The sequence below is a fragment of the Clupea harengus genome, unplaced genomic scaffold (assembly GCF_900700415.2).
Source record: "Clupea harengus unplaced genomic scaffold, Ch_v2.0.2, whole genome shotgun sequence".
NCBI lineage: Eukaryota > Metazoa > Chordata > Actinopteri > Clupeiformes > Clupeidae > Clupea > Clupea harengus.
In genome coordinates this window covers 848-20,564 of record NW_024880384.1, presented here as the reverse complement: position 1 = coordinate 20,564, position 19,717 = coordinate 848, and the positions used below count along the sequence as shown (strand labels likewise).

Genomic DNA, 19,717 nt, shown 5'->3' with positions numbered 1-19,717 from the left:
AGCAGCAGGGATTCTTTCAAGTGCAGGTGTGAAAGTCTGATAGTACCTACATTTTATGGAGTGGAATAGGCCAGCCCTCCACACAGGGACTGGAAAATGGACTCACGTTAAAATAAAATGTAAAATGTAAAAGGAAAAATCTGTGACTTCACATTCAGGTGTGTGTGAATATTTTTTACAAGTGAAAAAAAGGTGATTTTGGTTCTACAAGTTCTCACATCAAATCTTCAAGCATTTTGCAACATTTTCACCTTCACTCTATTGCCATCTAGTGGCATGCAATGTACACAACAGTAGAGACTGCAGAATAATATATCTAAATAGCCACAACACGATTGTCAACATATATTACAATTAGGCTACAATATAGTGTCTTCACATATCAAATTGGGCTCAACATTTATCTATTATATAACATGAAATATCGTGAGCCCCAAGAGCACATCTCTGCGACATCTAGGCTTTTCATTTTAATATGCGGCATATGCCAGCATTAGGGCACGATTTAAGCACAATGTGTAGTGCTTTAGTTTACTTTTAAAAAGCATACACGTTTTTGTATCAGATTTCCAGGAAGAGTGGTAGGCTACTAAATTGGTCTCACCCATAACACGAAAACCCATAGATAGCCTATATCTACATCCAACATTATGTATTATATATATACATATATTATATATATATTTTAACAATAATAACAACATTTATCTAATTCAAAGCAATTTAACGTCTAATTAGATTTCTTGGATTAATGGCGGAATGGCACTACTAATCTGTCTAAACTGATAAAATTATCATTTACTACGCGTGTTAATCTCCCGCGCTTTCGACTGTGTTATTTTGCTATGACATCATCCGCTCCGGAAAACCACACCCCATTTAGTTTACCCGCGGACTTGCTGCAGAAACTACCAATAACTTTAGAGATGCTTCATGCATTTCCCAATAGGAACCTCACTTCCCTAAAAGGGTTAACCAATCCAGGGGCATTTGGTCACGCAAACTGTAGACCAATCATTTTAAGCTAAAGACGATTTCTGAGCCAATCATAAAATTAAATTGTTAACATTGGGCGCCAATCAGCAGCGATAGGCCATTGTGTCCGGTGTGAGAGGTTGCAGCGTCTGCCGGCTTACCTTCCCACCGCTACTAACTTGGTTTCTTTCTGGATCCTACTGCAATGGCGGAGCAACAGCAGTTCTACCTCTTACTGGGCAACCTGATGAGCCCTGACAACAATGTCAGGAAGCAGTCAGAGGTATGAGAAAGTGTTTAAAAGAGTTTAATCAACTGCCGTTAAGTCTTATGTGTCTCTCTTGAAAATCTCCTACTTGTACGAAGGCAGTGTTTCACCGTGGCCCAGCCCACGTGTGAAGCCCAAGTATGTTACAGAGTACCACTAGCTTGCTAACAAGCACAACGTTAGCCCGTTGAAGATTGTAAATGTATAAACGTAGTTGTGTCTACCAGCCAATGTATAGGAATGCGTTGTTTGCCATGCATCGCATAGCGTTATTTGATTTAGTTTTTTGCCTGTGTCCCAATAACTGGCGACCAGGTTTACGTTAACGTTACACGATTCTTTATAGAACATCGCTAAATAAAGTTAGCACAACTAGCCAATAGAGGTTGGCCAAATCATGCTAGGAGTATGCCAATAACCTAACATTACATTGGTGGATTTTAGTATGGCATTTCTTTGTGTATCAAATTCGCAGATTATATCAGGCCATATTTCCTTATGGTTACTAGTAATTGCTGCCCCGTCAGAGTTGCGCCATACCCGTCGAAATGCAACTGTGCTAACGTTAGCTAGCTAACGTTGGGTGGTGAAAACTTGTGTTAGCGCCATGATCAAGAGAGGTTGGATGCTAGCTAATATCTAACCACTCTAGCTATTATTAATCTTGTTAGCGTTTGATTGGTCTTCTACATTTATACTATTTAGTTGGCTAACAGTAGCTAGCTAGCAAATGTCTGTAACCTTTAAGTGTACGCGAAAGTCATGAGTTGTGATTTCATAGTTAGCTGTTTTGAGAGTACGGGTTAGCCTCCGTGGCATCAACTTGCCAACTTGGCCTGGCGATGGAGCTGACCCGACAGCTTCAGATAAATTATTTGTATGTTTTCACCCTGAAATGTAATGGCCAGCTGTCTCAACGTTATTTGAGCTGGTTAGGAACGTTAAGATTAGTTGTGACGCATTTCGTCACATCCTTGTTTGCGTGCTTTAATACAATGTTGCCCTGCTGGATAGGACAGTTCGTCTTTTCTCATGCAGTCTTAAAGTGTATGTTTGAGGAGAATGGGTCGAAGCTAATCATTCGCAGACAGACACCCCCCAACCTGGCTCTCTGGAGAATTGCGGGCCGATTTGCACTTCATTCTTTTGTTCACACCATTAAGCGTATCCATGCTAGAGCTTAGCCGGGAGTCCAGGCGGCATTGATGTGGCTAGTCGCATCATAGGAACCCGTCACTGGATCTTATCACGCTCATCCCTCTCGGCGGTCAGCACTTTCCTTTATCACACACAATGACTGGCTGACGCGTTGCTAATACTCGTTGGAATCCTGGTCTGGCAGACGTGGTAACTTTTTTTTGGCAGGAGTCGTTTCCCTCTGTGTCGTGATCCGCAACCTAATTGGGTGTTAAAATCAACCAAAAGCTGTGAAAGTTTGTGTTGTGCACGCATTCTTTGCTTGGTGGTTGTATGATCATTGTCTCAAATCACTAGCAATGCAAGTCTAACGTGGTAGCTGCTTATCATCGAAAGCAATGAGAATCAGTTTAGCAAAGAGTCCCTCAAGATGGACCCAATGTGTCTTTTTAATTCAATACACAATGAAACAAAAGAGGACTAGGCCGTACCTCAGTTTACCATTTGAATGGGGCTGGGTGGGAGTCAAGTCAGGCCCATTCTTGTTATTTGGGATTTGAGGTCTGTTGTCAGGAATGGTGACTTGTCAATGCTTAAATTCCATCACACACTGCCTAAATCACACTGTCTCGTGCCCATCCTGTGCCTATGCAATGTGGTTCCACATTTGGTGAGGGGGATCTCACCAGAACATTCCAGAGATATTACACATACAGACTTGTCAGCTAAAACTAATTCTTTTCTATGTGTGAGTCAGTGCTGAAAACATGCAGCCAGGTTCCATATTTAGCTCTCACCACCCTCTGAAACTAATATTGGATTTTACCCTGACACTCTTGAAAGTAGGGTTGTATTACTTATTTATTTTCTCTCCACCAGTGGTGCGCTGACATTAACCATCTCTTCCTCTGTTGCTGTCCTTCCTTCCTGCAGGAAACTTATGACAACATCCCCGGTCCGACGAAGATCACGTTCTTGCTGCAGGCGGTTCGCGATGTGGCCGCTGCAGAGGAGGTGAGCAGCTGCCCCACATTTCATCTACGGGGCCGCTTCAAGGAACACTCATGACCGGCCCCGTTCGACTCCCAATCGGTCATTTAGGAACCACCCCTTACTTGCCAGCTTGTTTATGCCAAGGCATTCAAAGCATTACTGGAGGCCCCTAATGTTCTAGCTATGTGTTAAATGGCCATCGTCAGAGACTGCTATGCGCTTGCATTAAGTTTAGCTGTGACTCCTTCCTATGAATTTAGTTGTTAATCCTTCTGTCAGAGCTCATTTGGGTTTGGTTCAGTCATCATTCCAAGAGAAGCTAATTGTTAGTCTCAGGGTTGTCTCAGTTTGTGTCACATCACATAGTGCTACGCAGTCTTTAATGTCTACAGGGGTTGTGAAGATGCCTGTTGTAACTCAACTGCAGAATGGCACATGGGGATTTACATCCCATTATTGTAAATACATTGGGACTGTTTGCACAACATCTGGATAGTGTTTCACCTTTCTTGTGGGGATGCTTAGATGGTGGATTATGGCTGGTATATAAAAAAAGAGGTTCAAGGTTCAGCATCGGCCCCCAGTTTATGACTGTAAAACCAAATGACATGTAAAAGAGTAATTAGGATATTTACTTCTGAACAGTAGAAGTTATTCTTCATGCATTTGTATAGGCTTCCCCCTCTAAATTCCAGACCTGGTGTTCAGGTATGGGGAGATGTTGCTTATAGCTTTAGCCTTCAGTCAAATTGGTCAGTGCCATTTCTCATCAATGCATGACATGCCACTGACTATACAAGTTGCCTTGGTGCCAAGGCGGTGTTAAGCTTTTGAGGAACCTTAGCTTTGCGCTGTTAATATTTGGTCAGCAGAGCTTATTCTTTCATCTCACTGACTCGAGCTGCTCTGCTTGCCAGCTGAATATATTTACTGGCTTGTGGGAGTGATGTATTTCTGAGTGCATTTGCTGTATGTAGTTTCATTGTTTTATTGAAAATGACAAATTATTTTTAGATATTCCAGTCTGTGATGTCAAAGATCCACATGGTGCACAGTCCATTAGTTTTCTCTCTGATCAAGTTATGTCAGGCATTGACCCTAGGGCACCCATCAGGCATGATCCATCTCCACTATCTACTTCCTGTTGCCCATCAGTCTATGGTATTGGTTACAATTCAACATCCCCCATCAGAAAGCCATGTTGTAGTGAGTGTGAGGTTTGTTGTTTTCAGAATGATAAATGGGTTTTCATTACCTTTTACAGAAAGGCATAATACAGCATCCACTACCTCAGACATTACCCACAGCATTATGTTATTCATGCTCTAATTGGTCTTCTCTTGGTTACTGCATTTCTCACTCTTTGTCCTATAGATATATACACAGTGGATACACACTGGACTGTATGGTTCTGCATGTGTTGTGGATGGATAGGACCCTGGTACTGACACAGGAGCAGTAGTGTGGTTTGAACACGCCCTTTATTCCAGTTGTCCTGGAATGCTCCTCAGTTCTCTGTACAGCGTGGAGAAGGCTTTTCAGAGTGTCTTTGTGATCCGCCTCAGTGTGCGAGTGCCTTTGTGTGCTTGCCTGCATCCATCTGCCTGAAAGTCAGACTGAAGACCCTGCTCTCCTCCGCAGTTCACACTTCTCCTCTTATCCCTCTCTCTCTCCCACAGATTCCACATTGAACAACCAGATGGATCTATTTTTAATGGGCCCTATCTGAATCTGTATTAAGTGCACTCTCTTGTAGCTTCTCATCTAAAAGCCAACATCCGATAATGGAGGAAGAGGTGTATGTGTGTGGGCTGCCATTATAGTGAGCATTCTTTGAGAGCATTGAAAGGTTTTCTTTGTCTTGGTTTAGGGTAGGGTATGATTCTTCATACATCTAAGGTCACCTACTTTGAGCTTTTCTCTTTTGTGGATTGGTTGAGGAACTAACGTAGGGCCATTGGTGATGGGTCATAAGATCTTAGCAAGCATCTCCCACTTCCTCGCTTGTAATGCTGAAGTAATCTCATTCGCCACCTTGGGTGAAACCATAAGCCTGCCGGATGTAAACCTGGGAGCTTCCTGTGGCGTTGGCGCCTGCCCCCACACACACACACACACGTCAGATCAAGCATTTAGGCCACAATGAGTCCTCAGTATTCTCGTGTTTCCTGTGATCGCAAAGACTGAAATGTTCCTTCCCTGCTCAGGTCAAGCAGATGGCCGCCGTGCTGCTGCGGCGACTCTTCTCTTCCTCCTTCGAGGAGATCTACCCCGGCCTGACCGTGGAGATGCAGACGGCCGTCAAGTCGGAACTGATCATCGGCATCCAGGCCGACGGCTCCTCCAGCATCCGCAGGAAGATCTGCGACGTCGCCGCCGAACTCACCCGCAACCTCATCGGTATGGGAACGCTCTTTATTAAACTCTCAAGCCAGCTCTCGTTAGACCCTCAGTCACACTTTAGGTTGCAGAAAACACACCTCTGTGAAAGAGTCATAGAATTTTTTTTAGCTCTGTGTGGTATTTTGGCCGGCATGGGGATGGAAGCAATCTAAACCATTAAGAGTACCAAGGCCACAAGGGCAAGATTGCTTCCTAAACCGAGCCTCCCTCCTATCCTCCCATAACATTCTCTGTGAACCACATTAATGAAACGCGGTTATCTAACCGGAAGCTGCCAAAACTAAAAGTTGCTAGTGTTGCGTGCTTGAGGCTGGTTTCACAGCGTATGTGTTTACTTCCCTTTCTCCTTCTGCATTTCTTGTGCTGACCACAATCGCTCAAATAACTCGCTCCACTCTTGCCGTCTCCTAATCCAGATGATGACGGAAACAACCAGTGGCCAGAGATCCTCAAATTCCTTTTTGATTCAGTCAACTCGCAGAACACTGGTCTGAGGGAATCGGCTCTGCACATATTCTGGTATGTTCCCTCTAACTCTGACGTTTCTGATTTTGAGGTTCTGCATACAGCGTACTGAAACCTGGAGGGTATCAAATAGGTATAAGTACAAATCTGGTTAAGTTGACTCTGTGGTAAACGGAGATAATACAGAGATATGTCTTCATTCCCCTAGCAAAACAAAGCTCTTCTATTAAAAGGTTGGCCACTGAGTTAACCTACCCAGGCTGGTCACTAAACCACGTATTTGGAACCCCCCATCCTGCTAACCCTAATGCTGCTTTATCGCAGGAACTTCCCCGGAATCTTTGGCAACCAGCAGCAGCATTACATGGAGGTGATCAAGCGCATGTTGGTGCAGTGTATGCAAGACCAGGAGAATCCCCAGGTGTGTAGACCCTATTATATGCTGCTTCCCATGAGCCACTGCACCCTACACCGTTCTGTTATTAGCCATGGTCTTTTGCTAATTCTCTGCACACACTGCTTAAAAATATTTCAACAAAATATAGTATAATTCTTCCCCAAGCATATACTTCTTGTTATGCTGATGTACGTTTCCCCCAGCAATACTTGTATTGTAATTGTCTGAGCAGCTCTAACTAGGAATGTCTGAATGTTGTGACCCTTTACAGATCCGTACTCTATCTGCCCGTGCCACTGCCTCCTTTGTCCTGTCCAATGAGAGCAACACAGCCCTGCTGAAGCACTTCTCAGACCTGCTCCCCGGCATTCTCCAGGTACTTCCGCCAAGCACAGTCATTATCCAGTTTCCTGCTCTGTCATGTTTGTAGTGGAGCAGGACTGGCAAGGTTTTTACACACCAAACCAATGGGATCATCTACATTTTCCCCATAGAATGTTTAAATATAAACTACACAAAAATATGCAGCATTTACACACAACTTTCTTTTTTTTCTCCACCTCCTAACTGACTAACATACTTCAGTTTGCAGTATTTACTCCCTGTTGGTGTTGTTTTGGAATGCTAGTGTTTCAGGTTATGCTTTTGCAATTTCCTGTTGTACATTTTGAGTTTAGTTAAGCTCCATTTCTTAGCTGAATTTATTTGTATAACTGTGTGAACTTGCTGTGCAGAGTTGGAAGTTAACATTCATCCATCCTCTGCAGGCTGTCAATGAGTCCTGTTACCAGGGAGACGACTCTGTGCTGAAGTCTCTTGTGGAGATTGCGGACACGGCACCCAAATACCTGCGACCCAACCTGGAGGCCACCCTACAACTCAGCCTGAAGGTGAGGTCATTTATCTACCTGAGCCACGGCTGGGTGACTGTTCTGGGCTTATAGAATTCGATATCAACCACTGCTACTAGTAGACTTCCTGACTTGATTGTGGTGTGAAACCGTAACATTTCTCAGTCATATAATCACATGGTAGATCCGTCGTAGTGTTAAAAAGATTCATGACGCAAAAGCCACAAGACAAGGCTTTCTTCTTGGCCAGACAACTAGCCTCTGTGTGCACAGCAGTGTTGTTTCATGCCGTTGTACGAAACCTCTCTGGTGTGCTTTCTCTCTATTCTCTGGTCACGGTGACCCTGAACTCTCTGCCTGGTGGTTCCCAGAGACAGCTAGTCAGTGCTGATCTGTGGGATTTTGATTGACAGGCATAAAGAGATCTCTGCGATATAATGCATGGTGTCTGCTTCCCTGTGCAGCCTCCATAGCCCGGTTTCAGAGACATTCAAAACACCGCTGTAACGTTACTGTTCTCCTTTAGTTATACTTCCATCAGTACAGTAACAACACAACTATTTCCATTGCCATCTGGACTGAAGCATGTGAAATCTAGTTATGGATATGGTAGTATATGCAGTTGCCCTTATGATCTTGTTCTTTTGGATACTGAAATGCTTAAGTTTTTGTTTCTGTAAGGAAATGTTGACACTTGTTAATTAGGCACCATGGTGTATTCCTAGGAAAGTGAAAGCACTTGGTACTGTTAATACTCTTCCACTGCTAATACTTCTAGTGTTTCCCAATTAATGTGTTGGTGGCGGTGTGAAATTAAACATTTATTGTGGTCCACTTACCAATGATCCTAAACCAAGAAGCAGTTCTTGAAGGAAATTGGTTGTTTGTATGGCACAACCTTGACAGTACCTTTTTAACTTTTTGAATCAAAACTATTATATCTCTGGAATGAAGCTTGTGAATTGCCACCCATTTCTATACAGCCTTGGCATAGGCTGTTGCCCCCATGATGTGAGTTTTTGGATGGTGAGGATCTTTTGTCGAAGCTCTAGGATTGCTTGTTTACATCTTTCTTGTTCGGACCCCAGCTTTGTGGCGACACCAACCTGACCAACATGCAGAGGCAGCTGGCCCTGGAGGTCATTGTCACCCTGTCCGAAACGGCCGCCGCCATGCTAAGGAAGCACACTGCCATCGTGGCACAGAGCGGTAAGCCTGCAGAACTGGCATTGGCTCCTCATTGGTAGCAACATTTTGAGTGCCAGTCCAGTTTGTCATCTAGCTTCATAATGGTCTGAGCTGAATATATTACTGTGCTGTGCTTTGCGTATGCATGTTTCCAAACCATTCGTTTTGCGACCAGCTTGGCTCTATACCAGATGTGGGCATTACCAAATGGAGCTGTTTTTCTGAAATATTTTAGTTTGACCTTCACTCTTAATTCATGTTCAGTGTTCAAATGGAAGGTGGCTCTGCACTCTTCATAGATATTAGTCATCCTGCAGAATTGCTGAAGTGGATGTAATGGAAACTTGTCCCTCTGGGCTGCATTACAGATGTCTAAACATGTCACCTAATGAGTCTTGGACGCTGTCTATATCCTGGTCTTGGACCTGCAGTACTTTTTACTGCTGTATCCAGGTTTTTTCCAGTCATTAGATTTTTCGAGAGTTGAAATGGGATAAATGATTAAAGATTGGTAGTGACGCTGTTGTGTCTCTAGTTCCCCAGATGCTGGCTATGATGGTGGATCTGGAGGAGGACGAGGAGTGGTCCACCGCTGACGAGCTGGAGGATGATGACTTTGACAGGTAGGAAACAAGAGACCAGTGCAAATAAACAATTGCTATTTGCTTGCCATGACAACAATTAATATATTGGTCAGTATTTGGTATTTTGGTTATATTGGCCGGATACATGATGTGTTTGTCCCTTGGACAATGCAGGCAGGATGGCAGTAATTGGTAATGGCTCGACAGTGCCTGCCAAACTCTCTAATCCTGGGGTAAATATTTTCTTCGCCCTCAGTAACGCAGTGGCTGGAGAGAGTGCGCTGGATAGAATTGCCTGTGGCCTGGGAGGGAAGATTGTGCTACCCATGATCAAGCAGCACATCATGCAGATGCTTCAGAACCGTAAGTATGCCTGCGTAAATGCACACACTTTTATATACACACGCGTACACGTTGACTGGATCCACAAAGTGGTGTAAGGATGCCATGGAGAAACATTTACTTGTGCATTGTGTGTGTGTTGAAGAATAAACAGCAGTGTTGTGATTTCATGCCGTTGTACGAAACCTCTGTCTGGTGTGCTTTCTCTCTATTCTCTGGTCACGGTGACCCTGAACTCTCTGCCTGGTGGTTCCCAGAGACAGCTAGTCAGTGCTGATCTGTGGGATTTTGAGTGACAGGCATAAAGAGATCTCTGCGATATAATGCATGGCGTCTGCTTCCCCGTGCAGCCTCCATAGCCCGGTTTCAGAGACATTCAAAACACCGCTGTAACGTTACTGTTCTCCTTTAGTTATACTTCCATCAGTACAGTAACAACACAACTATTTCCATTGCCATCTGGACTGAAGCATGTGAAATCTAGTTATGGATATGGTAGTATATGCAGTTGCCCTTATGATCTGGGATTTTGGATACTGAAATGCTTATGTTTCTGTGAGGAGATGTTGACACTTGTTAATTAAGCACCATGGTGTATTCCTAGGAAAGTGAAAGCACTTGGTACTGTTAATACTCTCCCTGCATTGTGTGTGTTGAAATGTTGATCAGATGGCGGTCGGTAGTAATGTAATGGCTGTTGTTTGTCCTCAGCTGACTGGAAGTACCGCCACGCCGGCCTCATGGCCCTGTCTGCCATCGGCGAGGGTTGCCACCAGCAGATGGAGGCCATCTTGAACGAGATCGTCAGCTTCGTGCTGCTGTTTTGCCAGGACCCTGTGAGTATATGTTTACTTGTTCTGAGCAGATTGCATGTCCTACACCCAACCTCCCTGGCTTTTTAACGCTTGACAGCGTTTCTGTTACTTATTCTGAGACATAGTTGGTGTTCTTGTTCAGTCATGTTGGCGTCATACTGGCCCCGTACCAGGCTTGGGTGTGGGGTATTTAAGGTGTGATTGGACTTGTCCTTGCTCTCTTTGTTTTGTTCATCCCACCCAGTACATTTCTCTTCACTTGGTAGGTAATTGCGCTGTGTGTAACCATTTAACCTCTGACCTTTCAGCATCCCAGAGTCCGCTATGCTGCCTGCAACGCCATTGGACAGATGGCCACTGATTTCGCCCCCACCTTCCAGAAGAAGTTCCACGATAAGGTATGGATGCCTGTACTACTCGCGGTAGCTCGGTGCTTGTTGCGTCTCAAGTGTGTTTGTCTACCCCTCAGAATTGAAAATGTTAGGAGTACGTGCTTAGAAACAGATAGTTCTTGGGCAACCAAATGCTTATTGTGTACTAACCTGATACTGATGTGTGTGTTGCATGGTGTTTTATTTTTTACCAGAGTAAATCAACTCTATTTGCCAAGTGTACTGTAGCCTTAAGTGCTTTTCCTCAATTCCAATTTTCACATACTTTTCTCTGACCTTTTCTCTGGAATTGTTTTGTTTCCCTGCAGGTGATCTCGGCCCTGCTTCAGACCATGGAGGACCAGAGTAACCCCAGAGTGCAGGCCCATGCGGCCGCGGCGCTCATAAACTTCACTGAGGACTGCCCCAAATCCCTGCTCGTCCCCTACCTAGACAGCCTGGTCCAGCATCTCCACGTCATCATGGTGGCCAAGCTGCAAGAGGTGCGTTGCTTGGAATGACAAGGGAGCTCGCCCCATTGAAAATGCACTGTAAACTGTCTTGGTATAACATGAGGGCGATTGCAGAGCTAGTGTAGGTGCTTCTGCATTTATACACTTAATTTAATCAGTCCTTTATAGGCAACTCTCCATTTGGCAGCCATCTTGGCAACGCCTCCAGGCAGTTGTTTTTGGCAAATAAGACCAGGCTCCTATCTCAATGAATGGGGAGAGGTCATAACTCCTCATAGCCTGATCAAACCGATTTTAAAATTACATCATGTGAACCCGCGTTTAAATCTGATTTAACATGGTTTCGCCAATTGCTCAAATAAGGCAAAAAAAAACACTTATTTATGTTGACTTGATCACTGCGCATGCACCAAATTTTGCGGTCTGGCTATTACTATGGCGACAGTGGAAATATGCCGTTGTTTGAAACCTCTGACTGGTGTGCTTTCTCTCTGTTCTCTCTGGTCACGGTGACCCTGAACTCTCTGCCTGGTGGTTCCCAGAGACAGCTAGTCAGTGCTGATCTGTGGGATTTTGATTGACAGGCATATCGCTGCGATATAATGCATAGCGTCTGCTTCCCCGTGCAGCCTCCATAGCCCGGTTTCAGAGACATTCAAAACACCGCTGTAACGTTACTGTTCTCCTTTAGTTATACTTTCATCAGCACAGTACAGTAACAACACAACTATTTCTAAAAGTAGTATCAGCCATCTGGACTGAAGCATGTGAAATCTAGTTATGGTAGTATATGCAGTTGCCCTTATGATCTGGGCTTTTGGATACTGAAATGCTTATGTTTCTGTTTCTGTGAGGAAATTTGACATTTTTTGAATTGCAAAATGGCGACAGTGGAAATTAACAGAATGTTATGCTTCCCTAGATTTGGGCATTGATCATCATGTCCATGATCCTAAACTCTTACATGTGTACAATCTTTTATCTGTTTACAAAACTTAAAACCAACTTAAGTAAAAGCTGTTCTTAGTTGTGTGTCCACACTAGACCATTCTTCCATTTGGAGTGGGTTTTTTTTTTTTTTTTAAATTAACTTATCCAAGTTTATTAACTGGTGTTTATGGAGTCAGGTTGTATTTTTGTTTAAGTTTGTGTTTAATTTGTGTGCATCTCTTTCCACAGCTGATTCAGAAGGGCACCAAGCTGGTGCTGGAGCAGGTGGTGACGTCCATCGCCTCGGTGGCGGACACGGCGGAGGAGAAGTTTGTGCCCTACTACGACCTGTTCATGCCCAACCTGAAGCACATCGTGGAGAACGCCGTGCAGAAAGAGCTCCGACTGCTGCGGGGCAAGACCATCGAGTGCATCAGTCTCATCGGCCTGGCTGTCGGCAAGGACAAGGTAAGCGTGTGTGCACACACACACTCCAGTGTTTCCCATCGGCTTGAAGTAGACTTTTTCTATTGAAAAAGTTGAGGGGGTATAGGTTTAAGATTTAGGATGGGGGGTGGTGTAGGTAGGTGAAGTAAATATGTTTTCATGCCATTAGTTACAAATACATGTTTTATTTATCTGATTTTAGAAATGCACTTGGGTGGTTGTAGAAAGTCAAGCCTTGTATGGGGAAACGCCTCACACATATCCAACACTGACAACCACATAGGCACGCACTCATGTCAAATCTGGTGTACAGTCTCTCGTTCACGCCAGCTTTTCTTGTTTACTTGACAAACACGAGGGGGAAGGATGCCCTTGGTATGTTCCCGTGCGTTTCTGTGTGTAGTGCCTTTCCTTCTGCTTAATTTCCTTGGTTCATGGCTGACCTAAAGCAATGTTCACATTTTGCACATGGTTACACAATGATCAATGATGATCAATGATGATCAATGACCCGCTCCTGTTCTAGCCCTTACAAAAGCTCCATTTTTGTGTGTGTAGTTCATGCCTGATGCCTCTGCAGTCATGCAGTTGCTGTTGAAGACTCAAACCGACTTCAATGACCTGGAAGATGACGATCCACAGGTAAGTCCAGAGAATAGCCCTGTGTTCTGTTCTCTAGTGTGTTTAGTCATCTGTTGGTTTTGCTTTAGTGAAACACTTGAAACGCTTTAGTGAACACAGTTCATTATGCAAAGCTACTTTTGAGAGGGCAAAATTCTTATTTTGAGATCCAGATTTAAAGAATGAACATTGAAACTTGTTTTTTTTTTTTTTGTGTGTGTATGCAGATCTCCTACATGATCTCCGCTTGGGCTCGCATGTGTAAGATCTTGGGGAAGGAGTTCCAGCAGTACCTGCCTGTTGTGATGGGCCCCCTTATGAAGACTGCCTCCATTAAACCAGAAGTGGCCCTCCTGGATAGTAAGCATCAATTAAGTCATCTTAAATATTGTCATGATTTCAGGATTTGGTGCTCGACTAGTTTATTTTGTCAGTCAACACATACGTGTTGATTTAGACCCCATTTGTGAAGATTCTTCCCCACTTTATGGTGAAATTTACCATTTTTACCTCAGTCATCCATGTGAATTGTGTACATCTGCAGGGGAAAAAAATGTGTGGGGGTTGTCCTAGTCTCATCCAAGTAGTCATAACACTTCACCCTGTGGCAGAGGTGGACTGGTAATCTGGGCCGACGCACCACGGGGCAGATAGAATTTAAAACAAAATGGGCAACAACCATCTATACTGACATTGGGCCAGCCCAATCACATCACTTACTAGGCCCCAACAATCCCCCCTGTGCCCACTCTGTCATGTCTGATGCCGTGGCACAGAGGGTAAAATCTCTGGATGGATGTGTGGAGAAGTTGCAACCAAAAAGCCTTCTTCTAGCGGACACTCATCAATGTCAAATAGCGCAGCATAAGCATTCGCTTCTGTCCCCTTTTCCACCCCTGATGAGTTTGCACCTCTGCTTCCCTACTGACAAATTATTTCCATGACATTTCTGTCTGCTTTTCGTTCTTATGTAGTTTAAAAAAAAAAAGTGTGGCATTTATTTTATATTTGAGTCTGAGCCCCTTTTTTGTGTGTGCCTTCAGCCCAGGACATGGAGAACATGTCTGAGGATGATGGATGGGAGTTTGTCAATCTGGGAGATCAGCAGAGCTTTGGAATCAAAACCGCTGGCCTGGAGGAGAAGGCCACTGCATGTCAGATGCTGGTGCGTACATCAAAGGATTTGTGTGTGTATCTGTGTCTGACAATGCGTCAGTGAGGCCAAAATCAGAGTTGTGTTAATCTTTGTGATGCCCCTCAGCATAAGACTCATTTCCCATTCTTGTGTTGCTCACAGGTTTGCTACGCTAAGGAGCTGAAGGAGGGCTTTGTCGAGTACACAGAGCAGGTGGTGAAGCTGATGGTGCCTCTGCTGAAGTTCTACTTCCACGATGATATCCTTTCCTGAGGACGGGGCTGAGATTTATGGGGAATAAGAACTAGGCCTGCTGTGTAGACTGCATAAATTAGTCTTGGTGTGCTCCTTTTTAAAATGTCTTGCCTAATTGCTCATCCTTAAAAGTGACCAAAACGTACTACTTGCTGGAATAAAACTAGGGCTTCGTGTTTTTTCTCCCCCTCTTTGAGATTAGATTATTTTCAGGTCAGCTGAAGTCTAGACTTATACATTATCCTAGGTGTGCTCCCATTTAAATGGGTTGCCTAATTTGTAACAGTCCATAGGAATGACTGTTGTACCATGCAGTACAGTTGGCTGGTGTTCTCCTTAACTGTGTGTGTTTACGGGTGCGGGTGGCAGCTGCAGAGTCCATGCCCCTGCTTCTGGAGTGTGCCCGTGTGCGGGGTCCCGAGTACCTCACCCAGATGTGGCACTTCATGTGCGACGCCCTCATCAAGGCTATCGGTACAGAGCCAGACTCGGATGTGCTGTCGGAGATCATGCACTCCTTCGCCAAGGTAGTTACACACAAACACCCTCATAAACTGACCCATCACCAGGTTTTAAGATGGTGTGTTATGGTTTGCTTGTGATGTGTTCACAGAAAATGGTTCCCTGCTTGAAGGTTATTGGTAACAAAAATAATTATGGATGTAATTACCAGGGCTGTAATTTTGGGTGCTGCTTTGTGCATTTTCAACATGAACTACTTTAAGAGCAAACATCAGTTAGTCAGTCAATATTGTTACATACATTAAGAATTTTAATGTGCCATTAAAGTGAGACCGACCTGAATCTGATGGATTATTTTCTGACTCGCTCTCCTCTTCTCAGTGCATTGAGCTAATGGGAGACGGTTGCCTGAACAACGAACACTTTGAGGAACTGGGAGGAATTCTGAAGGGAAAACTGGAGGAGCACTTTAAAAACCAAGAACTCAGACAAGGTTGGTACCTACCAGGACTACTGCTGTTACTGTTACAGTAAGCCCTACTCACCTGGTTTTAAGTCACAGGAAAAGGTGTTTGCTCCTTAACCATTACATTAGAACACCTTGATGTGCTTTAGCAATTCGTTTCGATTGTGTAACTTTAGTGGTTATACTGGTTGCATCAGAAGATTAAGAAAAACAAGATTGTGATTATCTGAATTTCAGAACTAATGTGTCAGTGTATGTTTTGCCTTACCATTTCAGCCAAAAGACAAGATGAGGACTACGATGAGGAAGTGGAAGAAACTTTACAAGATGAGGTTAGTTTGCTACAGCACCAGTGTTTACAGCCTTGTGTTACTTTGCAGATGGCTGCCAGCCCAAATGTAACATTTAGTTTGTTCTTTTGTGGCCTCCCTGGATTGGATGATGGGGAAACAAGCCAAAATATTTCTTTAACTTTGATGTCTGACTACTGATTGTCCATAGCTTGCTATAAGCTTTCTAGATGTGTTGCTGTAGAGTTGAAAGGCTTTAGTCTGTCATGGGAGTGGGAATAACTAAAAGTTCTTCACTGTCTGACTTTTTTTGTAATTCTTGAGGGCAACACAAGTCTTGCACTGTAAATTGGTCATTATGAAGATGCCAAGAGTGCTCCCTGATCTTCACCATGTTAAATGAAGAGACTGTTCAAAGTAGAATTTAGAGGATTACATGGGGACAGGATTGAGAATTTGTCTTTGATTGACTGGTTTGTTTTTCTCCTTTTTAAATCTCTCCTTTCTGACTCTTTGTCCTTTTCCTCCTGATAGGATGAGAATGACGTATATATACTCACCAAGGTGTCAGACATTCTGCACTCTTTGTTCAGCAGCTACAAAGAGAAAGTACTTCCATGGTTTGAGCAGCTCCTGCAGCTCATCGTCAATCTAATAGTAAGTACAGTCTCTGGTAGATGACTTTTACCTTAACTAATGATTTAATTTCACCATAGATTTTCACCATAACTAGTCTTCATCCTCTTCAGTAGTATCAAGTCAGTAATCTGAGGTATAGGAAATGCTTAGCTAATGGCATTGGAATTCAATTAAAAGCAAACTGTTATCGAAGCACATTTTCAGTACATTTTCCTCTGCTCTGTAGTGTCACAATGTGTAATTCCCACACTACTACAAGGGTGCATTAAAAACATCTTTAATGAGTTTATATGTATGTATGTAGTGGCTAATGTAAGTATTTGTATCATCTGCTTCACTCCTCTCCAGTGCCCACACAGACCTTGGGCAGACAGGCAGTGGGGCCTGTGCATCTTCGACGACGTGATTGAGCACTGCAGTCCCACTTCCTTTAAGCTTGCCGATTACTTCCTGCGACCCATGCTTCAGGCCCTGTGTGACACCAGCCCTGAGGTGCGCCAGGCTGCCGCGTATGGCATTGGCGTCATGGCCCAATTTGGAGGCGAGAGCTACAGACCTTTCTGCACAGGTATGGGCCTATGGTGGTGTTGGTACATTGACATTGGCACACCAAGAGCCGCTGTTGTGTTTACATTCAGTATATACTGACCCATACACTGAAATAAAACTACTATACAATTTTTACATTCACTTCAATTTCATGGGTTCAGTTCAACGTATATAAGAAACTTATACCTTTGTAAATGCCTGCAAAGATTTATTTCAGTTTTAAATCCAAAGTTTTGGGATCATGATCTAATTATGGTCTTCATTGGTGTTTGCTTGTGTTCTTTAGAGGCAATCCCCCTACTGGTTGGAGTTATCCAGGCCCCTGAATCCAAAGTGAAGGAGAACGTCAACGCCACAGAGAACTGCATCTCAGCCGTCGGCAAAGTCATGAGGTTCCGGCCAGAGTGCGTCAACGTTAATGAGATCCTCCCCCATTGGCTGTCCTGGCTGCCACTCAATGAAGACAAAGAGGAAGCTGTCCATACCTTTGATTTCCTGTGTGACCTTATTGAAAGGTGAGCTTTCTTGTCAGCACTCACACCCCCAAAGTTTGTACAATGTTTTTGTTGGTTATTAATGATCCCCAAATCTTCTCTACAGCAACAATCCCATTGTTCTTGGTCCTGACAATGCCAACCTGCCCAAGATCTTCGTGATTATCGCTGAGGGTGTTATGAGCGAATCAGTGAAAGGAGAGGATGGATGCAGCAAGAGATTGGCCAATGTTATTCGTCAAGTACAGGTGTGTGAATCTTTATTCATTTTATTATTTTTTTCTTTTAAAAACAACTTTCTTTTCTTAACTATGTGTCTTGGATTGAGTTGACTGTTGAAATGCTTGGTCCAACTCTACTTGAACAGGAAAGAATATTTTTTTTTTTTTCCCCAGTCTCTGAATAAATATGTTTATTTATTTATTTATTTATTTATTTATTTATTTATTTATTTATTTATTTATGTTTCCGTAGGTCTCTGGAGGATTATGGACACAGTGTGTATCGACGCTCAATGAGACACAGCAGAAGGCCATCCAAGACCTGCTCAACACCGCCTGAGCAAAGGCTCCCCCTCTGCCAGCCCATATAATAATAAAATGATATCCTAGCACTGGGGATAAACATCTTATAGACTCTGGCCTTTCCCCTCCTCTCTTGAGCAATGAACTGTAGCGTGCGTGTGTGTATGTGGACCTCTCCGCTGCTTGGTCCGGAAAAAAAATCTCACTCAAGTCTCTACTCCCAACTCGAGGACTGCAGGTCCTGTGCGTATGCGTATTGTTTGTGTGTGAGTGAATGATTTTGTCTACCCTCTAAAGGGCCGGCTTGGGGCGGGGGGGGAAAAAAAGGCCCCAGAGTTCTCTTGGAGGAATTCACCACAAAAAGAGAAAAGGGTGTCAATAAAAACTAACATGGGTCATACATCTTCCTCTTAGTTATGAATACTTGGCGTAGGAGAAATAAAATAAATCCTTTTTACTTTTCGCTCACCCCTTCACCAAGATGCGTTACTTATGTAGTCGTGCTCTGTTTATGCCATGTGCGTCTCTGAGTGTAGTAAAGGGGGTGTCTCCTTTTTCCCTCTTGTCTGTTGTGGGGGCTTCACACCCTGCATCCGGACCGTAAAGGATGGGAATGGAATTGGACTCAAACGGACTTGTGTATGGTGGAGGATGGGTCAAGGGGGAACCTTGAGGGAGCCAAACATGGCCTGTGCTGTCAGATGTTTTTGTTTAGGCTTTTTTTTTTTTTTTTTTTCGTCTCCAAGATGGACTCGGGGGAGGGAAATGGCATCAGTGCTGACTTGTTAGTGAAGCTAACATCTGTCTTCAGCTTGCTCACTCCATGAAATGAATAAGAATGGGGGAAATATGATGGCTTGCATTAGGGAGATCTGAATGGGTGTAATGCCTATCCTGAAGTTGATTCAAGAATCAACCAGGATGAGCTCTTGCTGTAGATTGGTTCAACCTGTGGAAACTAGTGGTGTTTGGGTTGGGGACCACCTGCAGTTGCTCATGTTTTTTTTTTAACCCACCCATTGTGCTATTCAATTCAGTCTCTAAAGCTTGTCAGTACCCTTTTTGTGGAAATCAGAAAAAAATTGAAATCTTTTGGGGTGATGACAAATCTCGACCAATAAAGTTTCTCTTGGAAGTCACATATTCCTGTCTCCTTTTGTGAATTGACTGTTTGGCTTTATCAATGACAAGTATACTAGATGATGTAATGCTACAGGTATATGATTTTAAGATTATTCAAGCGAACTCTGCTTTTTGTGTAGATTTCTTGTGTTTATGCATTTCCTTTTAACAAACAAGGCTGACTTCAGTCAGTTTATTGTGGCACAACAACACACAAATGCATATTGGGTGGCGACACAGGAACCACACACGCATGTCCTCTGCATTTTTCCCATCCCGGACTGTCCTTCCTCCAGGACCCCAGGAGCAGTGGGCAGCCATTAGGCGCTCCGGGACCAAGTGAACCGTCCGTCTTGGTCAGGTTCTAATGCATGTTTTTCTGTTGGGGTTGTTAGTGACAGGAGAGTGTTCTGTTCTTCTGCATGTTTTTCTGTTGGGGTTCTTAGTGGAGGAAACATGCAAACTCAGAAAGGCCCGGGAGATAGCCCACCTGAGCACTGAAGGCCTGGGTAGAACCTGCC

General features: G+C 43.8%; 1 protein-coding gene and 3 non-coding genes across 4 annotated transcripts; all 4 read left to right on the top strand.

Annotated features, from left to right (window-relative positions):
* The first annotated feature begins 1,075 nt into the window (after positions 1 to 1,075).
* kpnb3 (karyopherin (importin) beta 3) lies at positions 1,076 to 19,213 on the top strand. Its single transcript, XM_042706763.1, has 26 exons — positions 1,076 to 1,258; positions 3,314 to 3,394; positions 5,581 to 5,773; positions 6,193 to 6,295; positions 6,566 to 6,662; positions 6,910 to 7,014; positions 7,406 to 7,528; positions 8,578 to 8,698; positions 9,213 to 9,300; positions 9,518 to 9,624; positions 10,315 to 10,439; positions 10,727 to 10,816; positions 11,119 to 11,292; positions 12,442 to 12,660; positions 13,198 to 13,281; positions 13,488 to 13,620; positions 14,304 to 14,425; positions 14,558 to 14,654; positions 15,005 to 15,177; positions 15,494 to 15,605; positions 15,855 to 15,910; positions 16,403 to 16,525; positions 16,856 to 17,075; positions 17,343 to 17,571; positions 17,657 to 17,798; positions 18,025 to 19,213. The coding sequence occupies exons 1-26, from the start codon at positions 1,181 to 1,183 to the stop codon at positions 18,109 to 18,111; spliced, it is 3,282 nt and encodes a 1,093-aa protein (XP_042562697.1). The 5' UTR covers positions 1,076 to 1,180; the 3' UTR covers positions 18,112 to 19,213.
* On the top strand, positions 7,845 to 7,981 carry LOC122132016. The gene has a single exon (XR_006152155.1). It is a non-coding gene; the product is annotated as a small nucleolar RNA SNORA84 (small nucleolar RNA).
* On the top strand, positions 9,845 to 9,981 carry LOC122132017. Its single transcript, XR_006152156.1, has one exon. It is a non-coding gene; the product is annotated as a small nucleolar RNA SNORA84 (small nucleolar RNA).
* Positions 11,789 to 11,919, top strand: LOC122132018. The gene has a single exon (XR_006152157.1). It is a non-coding gene; the product is annotated as a small nucleolar RNA SNORA84 (small nucleolar RNA).
* Positions 19,214 to 19,717: the final 504 nt, after the last annotated feature.

Coding starts and splice junctions, on each gene's coding strand:
- kpnb3 (XM_042706763.1), top strand. CDS start 1,181: ATGGCGGAGCAACAGCAGTTCTACCTCTTACTGGGCAACCTGATGAGC. Junction 15,178..15,493: donor TCATGCACTCCTTCGCCAAG/GTAGTTACACAC, acceptor TCCTCTTCTCAG/TGCATTGAGCTAATGGGAGA. Junction 16,526..16,855: donor AGCTCATCGTCAATCTAATA/GTAAGTACAGTC, acceptor ACTCCTCTCCAG/TGCCCACACAGACCTTGGGC.